This window comes from Papilio machaon, chromosome 13, assembly GCF_912999745.1.
Source record: "Papilio machaon chromosome 13, ilPapMach1.1, whole genome shotgun sequence".
NCBI classification, from domain to species: Eukaryota; Metazoa; Arthropoda; class Insecta; order Lepidoptera; family Papilionidae; genus Papilio; species Papilio machaon.
In genome coordinates, this window is record NC_059998.1 from 6343268 (window position 1) to 6367130 (window position 23863).

General features: G+C 34.0%; 1 protein-coding gene across 7 annotated transcripts in view; it reads left to right on the forward strand.

Moving 5' to 3' along the window:
- LOC106720967 (POU domain, class 6, transcription factor 2) overlaps positions 1-23863 on the forward strand; it is a 123806-nt gene that overhangs the window by 6305 nt on the left and 93638 nt on the right. For 6 of the 7 annotated variants that reach the window (XM_045680458.1, XM_045680462.1, XM_045680461.1 and 3 more), the window contains exons 2-4: positions 828-920; positions 7369-7455; positions 22483-22580. In XM_045680458.1, the coding sequence (XP_045536414.1) occupies positions 7392-7455; positions 22483-22580 (162 nt within the window). In that variant the 5' untranslated portion in view covers positions 828-920; positions 7369-7391. The remainder of the gene's footprint in view (positions 1-827; positions 921-7368; positions 7456-22482; positions 22581-23863) is intronic. The other variant, XM_045680463.1, reaches the window with a different exon arrangement.

Here is a 23863-nt window from a genome sequence, read left to right on the forward strand (position 1 = left end):
TAAGCTACCTGCCCACCAATTTTCAGTCAAATCGATTCAGCCGTTCATGAGTTATAAATGGTGTAACTAACACAACTTTCTTTTATATATATAGATGGGAAAGTTTAGATGTTTAGATGGATATTTGTTATCTCCAGAACAGCTCGGCGGGTAATGCTGAAATTTAGCATAGATGTAGAACATAGTTTGAAAGACCACAAGCTACTTTATCATTTTTAATGCCGCGCAGATAGAGTCGCGGGCTGGATTAAAATAAACCCTAATCTATCCTAAATTTAATTATTTTTTTACATGAACTTTCTTTGCAATTGTACAGTAAATTAATTAGTTATAAGTACTTTACCTTTTCGCAATTTTCAATTAAGAATTACTTAAACTTTATCCGCCGAAGTTACTAAGTACCAGCGCTTAGATTTAAATCTGTCGCAATGTAAGCTGTAGGTTTTCCACGGAAGTACTTTCACTTGTTTTGTCGCAATTTTTTTTTAACTTTCATGTTATGAGAAAAACGAGTTTGCTCGACTTAAGTCAACGGAAAATTTTAGATGTTTTGCCGAAAAGTTACATTTAACTTTTTCATCAACTTATTTTACATCTTAATCTCATAGTTAATATGTTAAAAGTTTGTTATTTTTAGTAAGCAGTTAAACCTCATTATTTTATTTTTATATCTTAATAAGGATCAAGATATATCAGTCCTACTTGTTATACTTTATTAAACAAAGATGAGAGAACCCGACTAAGTATAAATTGAATTAGTGTGAAAGTATTTTAAATCAAAACAGAAATTTCAGAGTTCGAACTAAACATGTACATTTATTTGACAGTATCGTGAAAGGCAGCGGCCGGCAGCAAGCTGTTTTACCCTTACCTGAAGACGTCCTCCCTGCACAGGGACTTCCTGTTTGCCAGTGGCTCCGGTAAGTCATTCGTATTACATTCTAACAAGTGTCAGCAAGAGACTGCAGTCAGAGGGTTAAGGGAGGGAGTACCGCGGGCCGCCTAATATTGAGTGACGAACAGTTTTTTTTTTTATTGAGGGTTAATTTGTAACGACTCTTTTCGCTGAGGGTTATATTATACCTACACATTTTAAGCCAAATAAATTGCTATTTTGTTACAATTAATAACCAAGAGCTTGACCACGATCACACCTATTGTTAAATGGTGATGTGGTCGAATATAAAAGGCCATAAAATGCCAAAAAAATCTCTCGCTCATTTTTTTTCGCATTTTATGTTATAAAAGATCACATCTAAGGAAGCACTCAGAGCAAGCAAAGCAAGATTATGATTGATAAAAAAAGCTTCAAAAAAATCTTCGACAGCTATTTTATAGCTTATTTTAGAAACTGAAGTATGTAGTATGTCCAAGTAGCGCTATGACTGTTGCGATATGATGTAAATATTTAGGAGCTGATATGTTTTATCTAAAAGGCACGAGATAAAAATGCGATCAATGTCATTTTTGCTGGACGCAACCCCGAGGCCGCAACACGTTAAGACTCCAATATTAGACCAAGAAATAATATTGTTCATATTTTAGGATAGTGCCAACCCTAAACATGGGGTTGATTAAAAAAACAAATAAATAACACATAACAGTTACCGTTTAACACATCTGTAGAATATTTTATAATCCTACGCTCGATACCTTCGTAACGCTTATAAAACCGTCCATAAAAACTATTAACTATGAAATATGTGTGTTTGTTTACTCGTTTTAACGAGTGATTCTTATCTATATAAGATTATAATGCAGTATAAAGTAAGAATTACTGTTATAGAATAACTAAAATACGATTTTAAGGATCATGTAATGTTGTTTGTGGTAAAGATTATTTTTTTAAATGTGCGTAATAGATTTTAAAGCTGGTTGTAATCTGAATGAGTTTTTATCCAATGAATTAATAAAATTAAAGCGTCTGTGTTGAATTCAGAATTGAACATACTCCCAAAGAGGTGGCATACTGGCCATCGAAACCTTTGCCTTTTTGTTTTGGAAAAAGATAGGTGCAAAGACAGTAAGAGAATGGCGCGGGAAGTTAACAGCGAAATTGTAGTGAATAAAGTTTGATTGATATAATTATTGTAAATATGTTTGTAGTGTATAAAGAAGAATTTAACAACGGAATAAAAGCATTTTTGGCTGTCGTGCTGGTGTTTTCAATTTATACAGTCTGTACGTATACCTATATAAGAAAAATTGCATTTACGTACTTGATAACGAAATAGCAATGTTTAAAATTCTTGTCTGTCTGTCAGCAAGTTCGTATTTGTATCGGGTAATTTTTCAAACGATTGGACCAATTTGGACGGGACTTTTACTGAGTAACTTATGCTTTTTTTTTAACTCTGCGCTGACAATGTCGCGGGTAACCGCTAGTGTAAAATATAAGTAATATAGCACGATGTTATATTCTATTTAATATTTTGTTTCAGTGACAATTAAACTAAATTCCAGGTTTTGGTTTAATTTTCATAATATTCGAATTAGTGAAAATGTTCCTTAAAACTCTTGATTAAAGTTAATCCAAGACAAAGCATGTCAAATTCTCTAGTTAATACTTTCAATTCTAATGATTCCAGAGTTCACGTTTATAAGTGAAAATCGCATTTAATGTGTTAAATATTTTTAATGTCCGCAAACTTGTGTCGTTAGTCATGCAATAAAAGCTGGGATTTAAAGTGATAATTACCGACAGCATTGTTAAGATCACACCAAGCGATATAGACACGCCAGACAATATTATGTCTTGACTGCCAAAATTATAACGCCTCTGGTAACAACAATGTTGTTGGCTTATTCTTTAATGAAGAGATGACCAAATCATCAGTCGTAAAGTGATTGGGTCTTTAAATGTGGATCGTTAGTCATCATCATCACAATGTAGGGTCAATGTACTAGTTTTCGTCCTCCAAACAGACTTGTCTTCCGTCATCTTTTTCGTCACTCCATGCTTGACCAGTGTCACCTTTTATGCAATCTATCCATCACTTTCTACGCCTACCCCTACCGGTGATTGTGGGTTTTTTCTATAGAGTGGAAAATAATTATATTTTAGTTTTGTTACTTAATAGATCGTTCTTTGTTTTCATAATTTTATTTTAATTTAAACAAACAATACAGTAATAAAAATGTAAAAAGGAAGGAAGTTTCTATAAAAAGCTTATTTTAATATTTATATGTATTCGTAAATTATAATATTTTGTACAGATTTTCACTTCAGTTCATGTGAAATTTTCAAAACAAAGCCGTTGCAATACAAACACTGAATGATGAACATTGGTGAGCGTCTTTAAAGTTTAATTTTAGCCGGCGCTTCGACGCGGCGAGGTTCAGTCGGCGGTGCGATTAGATCGCCTCCGAGAACCGGTCATAAATTCAACCCTAAAACAACCGCTCTGTTTAGTTTGGAAGCACCATCCCAGTAATTATACAATAATTCATACTTTAATAAATACTAATAAATCGTTCCCTCAGCGCCGTCGCCGCATCGCATTATCGGCCATTATTACACGATGTAATTACACACGATAAATTACCAAATAATACATCAATCAGACGTGTTATAATTTCGTTATTATTTTTTTTCTACGCTTCGGTATTATTTTATCGAGCGGCGGGCAATTTTATTAAAATTATAATGCGGCCCGCGCGGCATAAATTGGGGTAGCTCCGGGCTAACCTGGTCTTTAATTATATATGTAATATTTAATGATATATTCTTATAATAAGCTACCTGATATTCATGGTGGGCATAAATCAAATATTTCATTAAATTTCTCGAATCGGCCGCAACCCTTCATTCGGATGCTGTTATTAGCCGGGTAGAGGATTGCTCGCGGAATCATCTTGGCTCAAAGCCGGTCTACTTTTTAGGGGGTAAAGCATTTCTGGTGACGTTGATGAATGGGACCAATTTGAAGCGTGCATAATTGTAGTTTTGCCAATTTTATATTGTTCACCTGAAGCCGGTTATTTACGTTATTAATACGTTTCGAACGATAGGGTAGACAATTTGATAATCGTTGATTAATTTTGGTGGCTTACTACAAGATAAAATTTAGACAAACATGATTCCAAAGAGTTTTTCTGAACCGTCATGAGTCTTTGTCGTGTTTTTCATATTATTTGATAAGGCAATGACTAAAAAAAATTGTAGTTTACTGAGACTTTATTTAGCCAACAAAAGTTAATGAATTCTGTCTGGAAAATTCTGTCCTAAGCAATGACGTATACTCATCGTAACTTTAACAATCATTAAATAGTTTTAAAACAACAGAAACATTTCGCAAATGATGTACGTTTTCATAAATTAATTGAAAGTTAAAGTTGGTTCGTTTGTTGTAATTTCGGAAACTGCAGAACTAATGGAAAACATTCTCGGTATCGGACTACCCTTTTTAACAAAGTCTAATTTTTTTGAAACTAAAAAACAAATGAAACTTTTCTATACAATAGGAAAAATCGCACACAAACCTATAGAAATATAAATATTATACATTGTCCGTCACAAATAAGTATGTGAACATAAATGATCTTTGAATCTATCTAAAATCTCTATAACAGGTACAGATTTTAACAAAAAAACATCTGCGTTAAAATTATTTTACCATCACGGGGAGAGCCTCGGAAAGTTCGGATCAATTTCTGCCGCTGAGTTCTGTCATCAGACGTCAAGACAGACTGCCAAGTACAAACCATACCAACTCGATGGATAGCAATCCTCAACCGTGCAGTTTACGCGCAACATACTGCCTAGTACTGCCGGGTCATGAAATGGTCTGTCCTCGACCGTATTTCCAAACCACTGCGACTTGGGGTACGTCAAGTAGCGATCGTCCCTGTCTCTTAAAGGCTGGCAACGCATCTGCTGTTCCTCTAGTGTTGTGAATGTCTGTAGGCGTCGGTGATTTTTTTTTTAGTAAGGGCCTCACTGCTCGGTTATACACTTCTCTTTTAAAAACAAGAACTGGAAGATTCATATCTTACTAATATTCTAAATACGAAAGTTTAGATGGACTGGTGTTTATTAGAAGATATCTCCGGAATGGCTCGACGAATCATGATGTAATTTGGCACAGATGTAGAACATAGTTTGTAATAGCACATAGGCATCTTATTAAGTTTTTTTTTTAATTCGTACAGTAATAGTTAATCATAAATGTTATTTCAAAATAGTCGTTCTACTGCACCTATCTATTTCTTTATAATTGAGCGTCGTCATTACTTTACAATATAGGATAGGGTTCTGTATGTATTTTTGGCATCCAATTTGTTGTATCAGGCAATGCTCATAGATGTACACGTAATTATATTAAATCATAGCAAGTACGATAGCAGAGTACCAATTAGTTAAATAAGTCGGAAGCAGATACTTGTTTGGTGCTGTCATTGTATTGTCAATTTAGGGAGCAAATTTTAACAATCGCTTTAAGCACTTATATCCTCCTATTGAAATAGTAAATAGAACGTAAGGGGAGCTTGATTAGACAAGGTTTTTAAATAGTAAAACATGATCAATATTATATAAGGCGTCTGTCTTCGCTTGTGCAGTTGCAGTTGTAGAAAGATTGCACCTTACTTCACAAAGAAGTTAAAATTCGACCCTTATCATACTCGTGCAATACCACGACCACACAGAAGACAGGCGTAAAGCGCAAGTTCTTCCACTGTTGGTCTGATAAGTGTGTGTGCTTGTGGCTAATTATAGTCCACTCCCCCTTCCAATATTTTTCTTAATCCTTAACAGTCTTTACCGGTAGCTAAAAGGAAACTATCCTTTTTCTGTAAATCCTTTCGCCTATCAATTGGGGAACGCATCTAAAACCTTTTAATTTCTTGCCGATGTCTATATTTACTTACAACTCACGCCTGTAACCTAAAGAGGTAAGCAGAGATCACGGAGCTCCATTTGGCGTGGTCACGTCCCCACCTTTTCCTCCCGGGAATTCACACATATCTTTGAAATTTCTTTTAGTGATGTGCAGGTTGCATCACGATGTTTCCTTCGCCGTATGAACGTCGGATAAATGTACATATGTAAATCGAAAATGGAAAAACACATTGGTACATAGCGGGATTCGAACCAAGGACCTGCAGATTATAAGTCAAGTGCTTAACCCCTAAGCCACCGACGCTCTATATTTACTTGTGTTGCTATAATATTATATATCCTGTTGCTAAGTTTTGTTATGTAAAACTATTGATGCAAAATTGTACGCGGATACGATTTACGCTCTAATAATTTTTTTAATATATTTATTTCACGATTTGTCTCATGAATAACCACAAGGTCAAAATACGAAACGTGATTTACCAAATTTAATATAATTAAGGAAATATGCGTCATTTAATGATATTAAAATTCAATAAATGTTATGTCAAATAGATGGATGTTTTAGCAGCGAACATAATCATTATTAAAATAAAATAAAAAAACCTTTCTGGCCAGTTTCCATTTTTAATACTTGAATATTTATTTGAATTAGGTATAAAGAGGATTATATATTTCATATTTTTCGACACTGAATTTAATTTAAATATAATATATAAAAACTAAAATATGTCATTAAAAGGTGTCCCTTTAGGCAAGGTTCCGAAGATACTGGCAGCGTTCCTCCTTTGGATGGCCAGACTAATTCTAAAGTATAAAGTACATTTGCCAAAGTTATAAATGATTGTTGGCATGTGAATTTTGTTGTATTTATTTGCCTCCTTAAAGTATGTATATCCATATTAATTAGTAATGACTACACATCCTTGCATAAAACTGAAAAATGTCGTAATTTGTTCGCAATAATCGATCGTTTCTAACTTGTTACTTTTAAATAACAAGTCGTGCCATTTGGTTCCCGTATATTGATAAAGATCGTCGGTGGCACAAGGGTTAAGCACTTAACTTGCAATCTGCAGGTCCTGGGTTCGAATCCCGCCATGTACCAATATGTTTTTCAATTTACATATATACATTTATCCGTCGTTCTTGCGATGAAGGAAAATATCGTGACGCAACCTGCACATATCTGAAAATAAATTCAACGATATGTGTGAAGTCAACCAACCCGCACTTGGCTAGCGTGGTTGACTATGGCCTAGTCAAACCTAACTTGGGGTAGACCGAGTCCTTCGGTGGGGACGTATAGTGAGCTGATGATGATGATGATGATACAAATGTCTATTGGAAGATTGTATATGTTTCACTTACATTTGAAATTATGTTCATGCCATGAAATGAAATAATCTGACTAAATGCGGGCGGGAATTTACTAGAAGTTATATAAAAAAATCACAAATTTCCTTTTTCTTACTAAAGAAGAATACGTTCAAAAACTCTTCCTACATCTTTTCTTTTTCTTCTTTCAGAGGCCATTGCAATCACAGCCTTTATGAAAAATGAAAATCCCTATGCGTGGGTATCGAACGGAGGGGACATTGAAACTAGGAGCTATCGTAAGAAAAACATTTTAATTTATTAAATCGATGTCATCGCTTTTAATACGCACAAATTAAGTTATACGTAAAAAGACTAAAAGAATAAATCGTACGGGTGCTGACAGTAACTTTAGGATTATACGAGCATTTATTAATAAATTGTATCGCTAGTGTTCTTGATCTGAACAAAACAGTTTATTTTTCTTTTGAGTTTATACGGTACTAGTAATCGCCTCCATAATTATTAAACAATTCGTTTCCCACTCAGAAACATAACTCAAAGAACGCAAGAAAGATATGCAGAAATAAATGGAAACTTCAGAAACTAAGCATTAGTTATTTTACCAATAATATGGTCATCATTCATGTATTCATATCAATTAACGCTACAGTAAACGATCCTTTCTTTTATGTAACCTATCCATCGTTGCTTCAGCTGACTATTCATTAATTTTTTTCCTAACCATATCTGTAATGTATCACTGAATATTTATAAATTCTCGTAATTCGATTACAATGGAATGTCACAAGTATACAGGTTCTTAAAACGTAATGACATGTTAACTTAGTTGTTTTTTCTCTTCGTTGTAGTTAATTAGTTTTGCATACGAAGATAACACAAGTTTAATTAACTTCGAATTAATAGCTCATTTGTGACGATGTTGACATTAAAATTATTAAATAATTAAAGAGACCGACGTTTCGTGTAACAGTTTCTTGCGGTAAATTACATTTTGATAATTAATTATTGATTATATAAATCGTATAAAGAAACGGTACAACGATTTCGTCAATAAATATAACAAGTTTTAACCCGCGACTCAGTCTGGGAGAGAATTAAAAAAAAAAAAATTAGTAGCTTATGTGTTCTTCCAGATTATGTTCTACATCTATGCAAGATTTCACTGTGATCCATTTAGTCGTTCTGGAGATACTTCCGAACAAACATACAACCATCAAACCATATTAAGTTTTGCATTTATAATATTAGTAAGATTAATAATGGTTAATCATGTTCGTAATGTTCATTTGAATGAATATTTAGAGTTATAATGACGACTTCAACAACAAATAACTAAATAGGAACGGATTAACCTCAAATGTATACACCTAAACTATAAACATGTTAACAATGTGTACCTATAGTATTACTTCGTGGTAATTCAAATCTCAAATTATTCAATTGACAACCTTAAAGTCCGCACACTGGACTAGGTGTTGACAGGAGATGGCATATTATAGATATCCTGGACAATTGGAGAATAACACGTACGTGTAATATGCTTGTGACATAGGGGAATAGATACAGATTATGTTCATGTTATATCAAAAGATGGCAAACGAACAAACGGCCACCTAAATTCACCGAAATAGCGAGGTGATCGTGGCACATAGACATCCAAATGCAGATGCTTTGCCTACCTTTAATTAACGGAGAAGGGGACACATAGAAAGAGGATATTTCATCTTCCTATGCGTCACCTCCACTCCCCTTTCCATCCTTTCCTTATAAGAAAAGGATGAAGTGGTCCCACAGTGATATTTCTATACCTCTTTTGCCCCAGCTAAAACAACTGCAATAGTATATTTTGAGATAGCGTAAGGTCCTTTGCACACAAGGCAACGCAAAACTTTGAAACTAATATCGTATCCTTACCTCGTAAAGATCGCGTAGCGCGCGTGTTGTACACGCAACGATGAATCGTCAAAGCGAGTTGTCAATTCGTTCAGTACAGGTATTGCAACTACGCGATAGACGCGTATTTACGATGTATTGGAAATGATAACGACTCGTACATATGTACGAACCTCTCACATTGTATTGCGTAAGTTGCTTAGCAACTAAAATGGACAAATTTCGAAAATTTATATGTTTACGAAGGACCTTTGTGTGGGATGAAATAATCCGATCCATCTTATGATCTAAAGGCAAAGGTCATTTTCTAAATCAAGTTCTTGATAGATATATTTTATTCACCACAGATCTTGCATTTAATATAGATCTCTATCGGATTAGTAGTGAGTGGAAACTAACGATTAAAAGAACAGTAAACTATGTTGATGTAAAGGTACCTATTAAAATGTTTTCTTGATATCGGTGTAGGAGCGCATCTCGTTATAAAAAAGGCCTCGTACAAAGCGCAAGAGAACGCCAACTTCTAATTAAAATGATTAACTTAATGGTCTTTGTCATTAGCGATTTTAATTTCAAATAGACTATATATATTTTTTTGTCCATCGCAAATTACAAGTCGACGCAGCGGCTTTACGATTGCGATCGCGATTTTTAACTTTTACGACCAATACAGAAATGCGTTGTGTTGTTTTAGGGATCACTGTTAAATGGAAATATAAACAATGTATGTTTTTTTTAATAGAAGTTGGTAAAAGAGCAAATGGAAAGTTTGTACTGGTAAAATTGCGTAGTTGAAGTTACATATAGACATTTGCGATAAGCTAAAGTGTTCAAAAGAAATTGCATACGTTTCAATATTCCCTTCCCATCCTAACCTTATTACAAAGGATTTGGCAGATAAGAAGTAAAACTTCCACCTTACGTACCTTACACCGTCTTCTCTGTTGTCGAGGTATTGCATCGGTACTAGAACCTGATCTAACTTCTAGAGATATGTGGTAGAAATATAAATTGTGGTTAACTTTTATTTAACTAATTTAATTAAGACCAAGTTTTCAAAGTTAATTCTTTATTGTAAGGCACCTTGTACACAAGGCAACGTAAATCTTAGATATTAATACTGTATCGCGTTGCACGCGCTCCATACACACAACGCCGAGTTGTATATTCGGTCAGTACACGTTAACACGTATTTATAAAATATCAACTGAACTTTGTTCCGCCATCTTGAAAACCACGGCGTCTTCTCACGACGATATTGACAAACAGGTGACATTGGCGTTGACAAATAGAAAAATGTCAACGACGCGTGCTTGTGACGAACCTCGATCAGCGACAAAAATCGCCAAGTTTTAAAATGTATATCGCATTGTGTACGAAGGTACTTATTAAAATGAACATTACTCTTCTTATATAAATCTTATCTTACTAATATTAAATGTTATAAATGCGAATGTTTAGATGGATGGATGGAAGGATATTTGTTGGAAGATATCTTCCGAACGGATCTTGATTAAATTTGGCACAGATGTAAAACATAATCTGGTAGAACACATATGCTACTTTTTTATTTTAATACCGCGCGGACGGAGTCGCGGGCGATAACTAGCATTTGTATAAAAACAAAATTTCAAAATTATTGTTGAGGCGATGAATAATTGACTTAATCAACAATTAAATTTTAAGTTGAATTCGCAAATAAAAAGGGATAGATAGCTACGAAATAACTGAATTAAATCCTTCATTTGGAGATCAGTCTAAGTCCGCGCAGAAGAGTGCCCGAAGAGCTTACTAAGTTATAGAGCGACCACAAAAATAATAAAAAAATTAGAATTTTTTAAGAAATCTTTTTTTTTGCAATTTTTTTTGTTTTCTATTTCATTGATTTATTTGAAAATGATCTGGTTTTTAAACTCATTAAAGACATTGATTTTTAATACTTAATAAATGTATTGTTATTTAGTAAAATTTGTACCATAATTTAAAAATTTTGTATTTCAAAAATCTTAAAAATTTATTTCCTGAGAAAAATACATATCACTAAATCATTAAATACTTTCTTTTAGGATATATAGAGAGAAAAATATAGAGATATAAAGAGACAAAATACTGAATTTGTATGTTCGTGGTCTAATTTTGACTTTTCATAACTCTATGCCTCAAAGAACCCAGACGGACGTCTGAATGGCGTCTCATTATCTTTAATTATATACTGATTTCTTCGAGAAACTCTCGCTTTTCTCATTGTAAAAGGTTAAATAAACCTTTACAAGTATTTAGTTATAATAAATTGTTGAATTCGTTAAAGTAAATTAATAAATACTAGATAATTCGTTTGTGTTCGCTTACGAAAATATTTAAAAACAAAAGACAATCAAAAAGTTTTTAAGTTAAATTACTTTAAAATAGTCTGTGATGATACCTGATTAACTGTACATGAATTTAGCCATTTTATAATTCTTACTAATAATATAAATACGAATGTTTAGATGGATGTATGGATAGATGTTTGTTAGAAGGTATCTCCGGAACGGCTAAACGGATTTCGGTAAAATTTGGCATAGATGTAGAACATAGTCTGCAAGAACACACAAGCTACTAAGTTTTTTTTAACGTACGGAGTCGCGGGCAACAGTTAGTAGTTTACAATCAATAATCAAAAGGTAATAAAGTTATTATTTAGACAAATCAAAATTCATCATTTTCTTTATTTAGATTATTCTCCCTTTCCAGAAAAATCTTTGTGTATCCTATTATTATAAAAAGGAAAGATTTGAATGTGCATTTGTTTGCATTAAATAGGCTCCGAAACTATCGCACCGATTTGAAAAATTCTTTCACTGTTGAGAAGCTACAATATCCCCGGGTAACACCTATCTATATATATTAAAGAAAGTCGTGTTAGTTACACTATTTATAACTCAAGATCGGTAGAACTAATTTAGCTGAAAATTGATGGAGAGGTAGCTCAGTACTAGGAGACGGACATAGGAACTTTTTTATCTTGTGTGCATTTTTTTATTCCGCGCGTATGAAGTCGCGGGTAAAAGCTAGTAGGATATATATGTTACTACATTTTTGTAAATTCTGCGCAGATGAAGTCGCGGAAAACTGCTATTCGTAATAAAACCATACATAAATATCAATCGTGGGCATTTTAATAATATTTAATGAGTATGTCTTTTAATAAAGATCACTTTTATAACAAGCCTTTATGTGTAATTATTATCAGATACTTACACTGTACAAAACACTAAAAAATACAATGCCACAATGACTCGAAATTGGGTATTTTAGGCCTTTACAAATAGACTTTCAGATGTTAAAAGGGGAAACGGGGGTAAAAAGTGTAATTATGTTGATTATTTAGGTCGTAATGCGCCGACTATCCCCCTCCCCCCTTTCGTCATTAATCGCCTCCGCCGACCTCCCCCCCGCGACCCTCATCGCTCCCTTTATTATTTCGTTTCAATTATTTTTGTGATTATCTTTTTATAGCGGGCGCGCATTAAAACTCAAAAAATAACAGGGACATTAAACATAATTAGAATCGAAATAACGAGACGTCTCAGCGAAGGCGGTTGTTTGCGCCTTTTTATGTTACCAACTTAATCACATTACTTGACAGTCCTTTACCACTGTTTGTCTACACTTTATTAACGATTTCTTAAGTCACTTTTAAATAATGAGAAAATTCGAAAAAAGTTAAAGAAAATGTTTTTTTTTTTAAATCATATGTGATTAATTTACTATGGCCATTCTAATCGTTTATATACTTCTTAATTATGTTTTTTGTTGTCAGGTTATCACCACACGGAACCAAGTGAGAATGTTTTTAATTTTCACCCATCTTACTGATATTATAAATGCGAATTTTTAGATGAATGGACGGATATTTCTTGTTAGGTATCTCCAGAACATCTAAAAGGATCTCGCTGAAATGTGGCATCGATGTAGGACATAGTGTGGAAGAACACATAGGCTATTAATTACCTTTTCTATCCTCGCGGACGGAGTCGCAGGCGACAGCTAGTACGACAATAAACACCTTTTTAGTCTCCTGTAATTTAGTGGAAATGAAATTTTAACGTTTTATGGATGGATTGTGTGAAAGAGGATATGCGTAAGAAGGGGGTAAATTCAGATATGACGGCTGATAGAGATGTATGGAGGAGTAGTAAATACTGTGCCGACCCTCCATAGGGATAAGGGCAGGTTGATGATGATGATGATGATGATGAAATTTTAACGTTTAATTAGTGATTTGATAGTATCATCTCTACATAAAAGTCATAATTTCATATCCAAAAGTATGATGGATCAAAAAAATTATGTCTCATTGTACATTGAATTTTAGTTGCCTTTTCTTTTCATTAAAACTTGATTTGAAAGCCAGTTGTGTTAAAGCTTGTAAAATTTATCATTCATTAGAATAATCTCAGGTAGTTTTAAGAATGTGGGGTACATTCGTCCATTCATCACGGAACGTTTTTATTCCTGTGCTAACAGAAATATAATACGTAATTATATTAAATACTAAGTCGACGCGTGACTATTAACAATAGAAGTTGGATTTGCCAACCCTTTCATTCAAATTACTAATGAATCGGCCATATTTCAAAGGAATTATAACTTTATAGCTTTGATAATAAAGTTGACATTCCTTTATAAGTTAGTCTGTTAATGCATATTATTATTATGGACGTTTATGGATGAGCAATTTTTATGATTGTACACGTATTGTGTTTAGTACAGATGTTAAGTTATCGTGAAATAAATCGTTAAAAATCTTTTTGATTGTACGCGGGAGCACGGACTGGAGTCATACCGGTACGTGCAGGGATATTAAATTTTTAATTATGCTATTGTTCTTACAAATATATTAAAGCTACTATTATGCGTGCAGTTTAGCTTACGTTTATAACTCGGCTAATTATTTACCTGTACATTTTAGTCACTTAATGGTCATATTTCATGTTGAATACACAACTAGAATAAGCTTGAAAGTTGTGATATACGAGTACAAACATCTATTTAATTCTAAAAAACTTTAAATCAAAGTGATAAACAAAGGAGGATCAGTTTGAAGAAAACATTCGTAGTTAGTAGAAAAGTTAAATCGTCTGTGGGTTCAAAAAAAAATCTCTAACGGTCCTAAGATTTTTCAGTTTAAAAAGCAGAAAAATTTAATCTATATGTATTTACGTAGGTACTAATAGAGAGTAGGTAGGTACGTAGGTACTAGTAGAGGTAGAGAATGATTCTGTTACATTATTAATTTGTGTTTGATACCAGAAGGTAACAACTGTGACATTGATCATCATATTATTTATATTAAAGTCGAAAAAACTTAACACATTTTAACCGTAATTAAAAAAAATGTTTAACAGATAAGTAAACACTTAAAGCGGTGTTGAATGTTGGTAGTTTTAATTTTTTGCGGCCACTAATTTTCATAAAATTTAAATAATGCAATCCGCGAGCACACGATTTAATTTCGGGCGAGTCGCTAGCGGGCCGGTGAATGATTAAAGCGCCTACGTAAGCAGCCCTGCAACAAATGTGCGGTGTACGCGGGGTCGTGGCCGCGCGCACAATCCGCGGCCCGCGTATCGCATCGATATCAACACTCAAACCACTACTATTTGATCTATTTTCACTGATAATCTTTCGATCGATCTGATAATTACTCACTCAGAGTAGTTAATTGGTAACTAAGGGTTATCCTTAGTGTAGTTTTCTCAAAATGTACAAAGAGCCACTTGTCGAATAGAGTGCGAAGTTTACTCTTATCTTAAAACGTACGGTACTTTTCAAGTGCACATTTTTTGATTTTAGTTAGGCAAGTAACGCAAAATAACATTTGATTGCAGAGTTCTTCTCTTTTCCATCTTTATTTGCATTTAAGTTTTTGATTCCATGATAAATTTAAGATTTGAGTAAGTAATGTTTATAACTAATTACCATTTTACGAAACAAACAGCAAGGAGCATAAGAAATGACATAATTTGAATGTTGGAACTCACTCGGTTCTCACTGCTGACTGTGGTTAGTTGCGGTGGTAGTGGCTCGTACGGAGCGCGCGCACGGAAAATTGAAAGTGACCGTAGGAAAACACGGTGGACAAGCATTGATGTATCTGTCCGTCTATTATTATATTTAGCCCGTGGGCCGGCCTCGGTGAAAGCGAAACCGATTTCAATTGTTATCCCACTCGGCCGTTAATTGACCGATATTTGTAAACGGGCGCTGGTTCATTTCGTTTTAATCATGTACTAGTTTACGCTTTTCGCGCCATTTCAACATCATTTTCGCACCGATTTTGTATTGCCTTAATGCGTTAATTCAGTTTGTTCTTGTTGGATATAAGCAAGGAGTAGTTTATCTGTTACGTGACGTGTGTTTTACTCAGTCCTTATAAGCCTACATATAATCAAGTGTTGTTTTTCTTATCCGTAAACAAATTACTCAGTGACTAAGTATAATGAAAATTTTGTTCCGTTTTTCCATCGGTTACCGAAAAGGGTTGTGGAAACAATCTTATCTTTTATGTCCGACTTACAGCTTCTTAAAACTTTTATGTTGATCTTACAGTTATACCTACTTTGGAACCTTATTGCCTCACTCACAATAGTTTTATAATTATTTAAGACTGCGAAGGGACTGCCCTTAGCGTACTCTCACGAAATCAACACTGATGTGCTTCGTTTTAACATTTAAACTATAAGTTTGGCTACATACGTACGATTTAAGCTCCTTCATAGACAGGGTTTAAAGTAAAAAAGTGAAGTGTTTTTTTTGTCACAAAATGTCCAAATTCGTGATACAGAGATTCGAATTATCGTTTGAAAAAGTTCTATCTATACTACAGGGTGTCATAAAAGTGCGACCAAGGACAATTCTTACATACGCTTTCACAACATTGCCACTTGTTTTTTTCTTTCATTTTATACAACAACTAAAGCATACTGTTCTTAATTTAAGTCGTTTATTGTACTTAAGTTTATTATGCACACAACGCATTGAGCGTTGACAGGTCTTTGAACTACTACAGTATTCACGTTGGGTAGTTTGAAGAAAATTTTATAGCTTTAACATCACACGGCAAGTCGTAATCGCGGAAATGCTTTTGCAAGTGTGAAATTCCTTCTAATGTGTGATTTAATGACGTCCAAGATGTAATATATATAACTATATTATGTGCTTCTTATGTAGATTTATGTTGTTTGTGAAATTAGTTTTCTATTTAAAAAAGCATATAATTCCTATTTGAAACTATAAAGGTTAATACTGCTATTTAAAAATATGATGTCTTATCTTACCACTATTATAAATGTGAATGTTTTGGATGGATGGATGTTTGTTTAAAAGTATCTCCAGAACACCATGGATCGCTGAAGTTTGGCATGGATAGAACATATCCTGGAAGAACAAATACTCGTAGGCTACATTTTTTTAATTCCACGCCAACGGAGTTTTGGGCTAAAGCTACTCATAAATAAACATTGCCACTTCTGCTACATGAATTTTGTCAATTGTTCTAATTCACAACACTGGACGAACTGTACATGCATTGCCTTTTAAGAAAGGAATACGCTTTCTCCTTTATTCGTAGTTTTATATATTACTAATGCAATGTACCATAATTAGATCACTTTCATGTTTAAGATGACACTGATCGAATAGTATCGATGTTCTATCGAGTTAATAATTCGATTGTTATTTTTTTTTTCTCTAAAAATATAAAAAACTCCGCGGAGACGGGTGCGGGCGCGTGCGTGAGTGCCCTCAGGGCGCACTCGTCGTACAAAAGCTCTCGTCGTTGCCCTTCCACGTACCGCGATCACTTATTATATCCGAACGCTATTGTTCTAAAATTACGTTCACGCGGGAAAGTCAATTGTGCGAACCCGCTTTATATTTTTAAAATACCGTCTCACTGTTCGTGAAATTTCTAATTTTTTTAATGTTAATTTTTTTATTGTGTAACTTGAAACCGAATTCTAAGTCTATTTAAGGTTGTTTAGTTTGATAATTCATTTGAAAATTCTCTAGAGATGTTGAGTAAAATCGGTTATGATTTTTTTCGATTTGCCTTATAATAAGTTTTTCCGTCAATTTTTCTTGAAAAAAAAACTATTCAAAACTAATTCTTACAATGAATTGTATAAAGAGCCCAATAATTTTTACCTTTAACACCGAGTCAAAATAAATAAAAGATTTATCAAAAAGATATGCGAATAAAAATTATATTCTCCGGCCGTCAGCATATAATCGACCCTAGAAAATTAGAAATCAGCTCGCCGCCATCGAAAAAAAAAATATAATTATAAAGCGCGCGTAATTCTAATTTCGAATTCAAATTAAAGCCGCCTAATGCGCGGGAGCGAGCCTGTGAAAAAAAAGAGTTGACGAGTCGCTCACGGAGGGTGGTAATTTTTCATTAATTTAAGTTCACCCTGTTTTGTTTGCTTTTAATCGCATTTCTAATTAATCCCGTCGAGAATAACGTGACAACTGTCGACTATGGCGGCGGCCATTTTATTTTTTTCGCGAGCATAGTATATATAGCGGCAGATGTCGGCCGATTTCCATTTGTTTCTGAGATTAATGATTCGTTGCGATTGTGAATTTTTCCGGCCTCGGCTTTTGTTGTTTTAGAAGCAATTTGTCCGCTTACTTTTGTCGAGAGGCATTCGTTAAAGCCTACACCGATCATGTTGGTGTTGGCCGAATAGAAATACAAAAGAGGAACGATCTCCGATCCCAAGCTAAAATAATCTCTTTTAAGTGCCCGTTTAGTATTCGTTTACTCAGTTCATTTCACTTTTAAACTTCTTCTGGGTTTAATGATCGACGTGTAAAACTACTCGCTAGCAGCATATCGTTTTATATAGGAAGAAAAAAATGCTATTGTATGCATGCACATGCACGGGTGTTTACGCCAATAAGTCTCCGAAAGGTCTGTGATTTAGTAATTTTGCAACAGGATGGATGGTTCTTCGTTCTTTGGTTGAAATCTTAAAGAAATGACTGTAGCAAATTATAATTTATATTTATTTTAATATAAATCAGTTAAATGTAGAAGAAGCGAGAAAGGTGTGTTAGGATCGCGGCAAAAGGAGGTCCGTGCTCTCTGCCTACTTCTCTGGGTTACGCGCATGATTATATTGTTGTAAAATCAGTTATAACTGTGATCAGTTTACATTCCAGTCTGGTAGAGAATAGGTTCTTGGAGACTAACGCAATCAACGCAACGCCGGGGATGAGATCCGAATGCATTCGTCTGCCGCATGGCGAGAGGTGTACGGGGTGCGGGGCGCGGAACGAACGTCTGACCCACGGCAACGTGCAAGTCAATGGACCCAATATTATGACACTATTTAGGCATAATTTAATTTTAAGCTACATGGGATGATAGAAAATTCGTCGATTATTCTTCTACGAAATGTGATATTTAATATGTGTGGCTGAAGAACCTACAACATGACGCATTAAGGTTTTAAGTTTTACAAATGTTTTAACATACCTAATAATGTAAATCAAAATCATGCGTCTCGTTGCATTATTTAAAAACAAGTTCAACTGTAAGGTACTCTATGGGTAGACTTCTATGTAACAGTAGTAAAAAAATTAGCTCAAAATTTACTATACACAAGATTAAGATAAGACGATACAGGCATTACAAAACATACTATATAACTAAACCAGTTTGTATATTGCCACATAAAAACATAGATTTATACACTATAGGCGAGGAAATTATTTAGTGCAAGGTATAAACACATGCCAAAACTATGTCGTCGGGCCGAGCCTTAAGGCTGCCTTACATATTACGTGTCCATAAAGCCAGTGCCTTTATCGTTTGCAGTACACTATAAGTGTCTGCCGCCTGTAAATTTTCGCAACGGCGATCTGCGGCCGGTCTTTGTACTATTAATTTGTAATGTCCACCTCTCCCCTCTCGCCCCCAGCCTCGCCTAGATGCATCGCCCGGCTATAGGAGGTGTAGTTACTAAGGATAAGTCTGACGCCGAACTGTGCGGTATACGATAAATGTAGTCCATTATTTGATAAAACATGTTGTATCTTACAAAGTAAATAATGAAGAAACTTACACGATAACTTATTAATAAATAATATAAAAAAAGAATAGATAAAAGTATTTAAAGATAGATAAATCATATAATATATTATGTTAAACATTTCCTGTTTTTATTTTTATCTACTCTTTCCCTGCGTTTGCTGCTCAGCTGATTTCTTATCTTACTTGTTTACATTCTACCATCTAATATATAAAATTCTCGTGTCACAGTTTTCGTCACCGTACTCCTCCGAAACGGCTTGACCGATTCTCATGAAATTTTGTGAGCATATTCAGTAGGTTTGAGAATCGGCCAACATCTATTTTTCATTTTTTTTTTTAACTGCGCGTGGACGGAGTCGCGGGCGACAGCTAGTTTTTAAATAAAATTAGGTCACTGTCAAGTACGATGCATTTGTAAAATAATCCTTTCCGTTATCTCGAGACATGTCTCACACATTAACGTCGCGTGGATCATTGCCGATCTTCAATGGGGGCCCGCGTTTCCGATAGGATTAAGCCAGACTTACTGCTCGGTCAGAACACGGCGCGACGCAGTAACGTCCCCCCTCAGCCCAGCCCCCTCTCAAACCTAACCTCCCCCCTCAACGCCGGCCGCATTAGGAGCAATCATATTCGACGGCTGCTACGTTTTGGCATCAGTTCGTGTTGCTTAGGCCGAGGCTATTTGCAGAACAATGATTGGTGGTGTCTTACTTTGTAAAGGTCGATAAGGTTCACTATCGCTTGCTTCGTATGCCGAGTTGATTGGAGTGGTAACGTCGAACGTATTTGTTTATGTTGAGATCTTCTTGCTATCTAAGTGTCGTTTCTAGGACACTCAAATTAAAATTCTCAGTTATGTTCGTCTTTTAATGAGTTGACTACCTTTAAAATGACCACTGACATGTGGACTTCCACCTCCCAAATAGGTAATTAAACTCATTGTAAACACTGCTTTTTTTCAAAGCGAATGAAAGGGGTGCCTATTAGTTTTTGGTACTGGAATCATTTTTATTTCACATTGTCGTTATCTTCTTGTATTTTAGATTAAACAATTCGAAACTATACTATAATAAGATACATTAAATCGGAAACATAATACAAAATGTTATCGAAGCACTTAAATACATCGTTATTAACCCGACGTATTGTTACGTCTCTGATACGATAGTGTGTAACCACCTTTATTTGTATTAAATAAATTCTTAGACAGCAATACAAAAGTATAACTGAACAGGAGTTTCCAATAAACCTAATGCCAGTTACACACCCTCAGATTAAAGTGTACTTAACTGAACAGTTGGACTGTTTTATATCTATAGGGAAAAAAGGAAAAATTGTAACTGTCGTTTAAACTGGTCAGAGGGGACTGGTATTCGTAATAACGAATATTTGTTATATGCATTTTAGTAAATATGTCTTTATTTGTATTAAATTTGACGTCATACTTTACGTGTTTAATCTAAACTTTGGCGATAATTATACGAAATATTTTCTCGCAAATTTTCATGCTAGGCCATCTATTTTCAGCTTACATACGTATATTTAACTGAAGGTGTGTAGCAAGCTTTATTAAACAGAGGCTTCCAATAAACCTAAGTATATCAGGCGAATGTTTGTTTACGTATAGATATTGAAACATTTAAGCGCAATTTCCACGAAACTATCAAGATGAGGTGAATATAATATTTGTAACGATTTCCATTGAAATTATCTCAGGAATATGTAGTGTTAGATTTGAAGATGTAGGATTAAATCCTCCGATTGAATCTTCTGTGAATAATCTATTTAGAATTGATTTAAACACTATTATTACAGATTATATTCTCATCTTTGCATCGTTCTTCAATGGCTCTGACTTCTGATAATAATTAAATACGCAGATACAGTCAATAATTCAATAACAAGATAATTTTAATGATAAAATGTCAAATTAAAATTTAGATGTACTTAATGAATACATTATAAAAGAATGTTAAATTTTGATTTTTAAGATAATATTAGCAAAAATAAAATTTTGTTGAATAATTGTAGTAAACTGGAAAATGTTTAGTTGAATTTAATTTTTATTGTACAAGACTCTGGTACCTACATATATATTGCTATGTCCTTACAGTGTGTTACATGTAAGTTCTTAAAATTACAATTGTAAACATCAATATAAGTACTGTATCACGCAATAAAGGAATGAATGACATATATCATATGCCTAAATATGACAAAGACCTTTTCTAATAATAGACAGGTTTTAAAAAGTCTTACCTAGATTTTTTCAACTTTATATTTTAAGCAATTCCTTTGCTTAATTATATATAAATTAAAATATATCCTTCATAATTCAATCCCCGCTTAAAAAAAGTACAAATGCTGTTACAAAATTCTCTTTAAAAGGCGGTTTCTTTAAAATTACTTAAAGTCTCTTAATGGCTAAAGCTGGCTAACTGTAGATTTTTCATCCATAATCTACATTAAGCAGTGCCCTTAGTGACCATTATAGCTTTGTGTGAGGCATAGTCGAGACGCTCTAGCGACACGCACCCTCTCGATACGGTGGCGGCGCAGGTAAATAACGCGCGGGGCTTTCCTTCTAAATTCCAGTAGACGCGATTCTTGACCTATTTGCGGCATCACGTTGAGGCAGGTCAGGTACGGCGGCCATTTCTTTCTCAGAGGTCGCTCTTCACACGTCATATGATTTACTTTCACACGTTTGAGAAAAATGTCTTGTACTTAATTAATATAAGTTATAAAATAGTTTGAATATTATAAAACTGACAAAATATTATAAAAAATAAGTATAAATTACGCACAAATTACGCTTTATTGTTACAAGTATAATTTAATGTATTGTTACAGCGGAAAAACACAAAAGAAATAATTAGAAAATGAACAAATTTCCTTTAGTTAAGTTATTCAAAACGCATTTTAAAAGGTTCATGTTTTAACAAACTGTAAAACTTTTCTTAAAAAAGACAATTACTTTGTATAAGACATTAATCAAAACAATGCATTTGCAATGTTGAAAAATCTCTAAAAATCTTATAAATGTGTACATAATTATAAATGTGTTAAACACTAAATAAATAAAACTCCCCATTAGGTTCTTATTTCGCAATGAAAAAGGACTTATGTTTATCATATTGTTCAAAAGAAACGTGATTCTTGCATATTAATGTTTGAGCTTCCGAGATTTCGGCACATTCCATGCCCCATGGTCATGGGCTGATTAGTGTTGTGCGGTGTTCTAAATTACGTTTCTCACAAATATTATGTTAGTAAAAACCACGACAGTCAAATTTTATATATGACTTGTTGTCTGCAGACGAATCGGGATGCGAGGCTGACATGCTGGAGGGCGCGGAGCTGGGCCGGCACTCGCCGCCCCGGCCGCAGCAGGAGCCCATCAATCTCAAGAATGAGGTAAGTTCATCACTATTTATAATCAATTTTCTAGTTCACCTCAACTTAGTTTTCCAAAAGTTTTTGCCTTTATCCTCAATGATTGAATTACTATTTAAAATATTACTATTCCTTGAAATTAAAGAAATTTCAATTTTTTTCTTTTCTTATTGTACTTTTTTTGTGATTTGAACTATTTGATACGAAAAAGGATACTGGTCGGTTGTAACAGTAGCTGGCCAGCAAGAATTATTATCTGGTGTCATTGTATTTTATTGATTTCTTACTTTTCCGCTCAGACGTCAAAGAGGCAAGATAATATTTAAATTATTTGTATTATTAAATGTCCATTTCGTGCAATTTTTTTTTAAACAATTACTGTGACAGGATACGAACCTGCAGTCTTCGGTTATATCTTCTTCGGATAGGATCGGATCTTCGGATAGATCTTTGCATATAAGAAGACCTTAATATTTTAATGTGAATTTAAGTATAATATTATTAAAAAGTTATTTAAGTTAGTCAAGTTTATTTAGAGCGTTTATAACACCGTCTAACTAGAGCGCTTCTTCTCGACACGAGAGGTCGCTGCTGTGCTGGGGGCTACTCGAGCGTCATCCGACTAATAATAACAAGTGACCCTTTACTTTATGTTACTTAAACTTAAAAGAATATCTAATAAGTTTAGACTACTTCATAACTTTTAAGTTAATTGTAAAGAGATAAATTTTCAGTGGAATTAAGTTATTGTAAAGTACAGTTTTAAAGTTTTCATTACTTTTTGAACCAAGGCTAAGACAATGTTTTTCTCTTACACGAGTACAGCAGAATTGTCTTTGAAATCGCTTCCAAATAATTATTATATTTAATACAAATTGTAACGCTTGTTAAATGAAAAAAAATCAATAAGATATTGATAATCAATAGATAAATTAATTATAGATAAATTTTGTTTTCAAATATCAATTGCTTACGATTTAAAACCTGATTAGATTATTACTTTTCAGGTTCTAAAAAATCACAATATACTTCTATCCTTAGACGTCGTAATTTATCCAAGTAAAATAGTTACATGCAGTCCTAAGAATTTACACTGAATTGCTCATTACCGTAGCGAAATAAAAACACGTGGTAGGTGTAAGCAAAGCAATAGAGTGTAGTCATTGTACGGCGATGCGGAGCACACGTCCACAGAAAATTAAAACATCGCAACAAGGACAAAGTGGGGTGCGAATAAGCACGCTTAATTCTCAAGTGTTGACCGTTGAGTTAGCTCAGGCAGGCACCGAGCGGCACGATTCGGC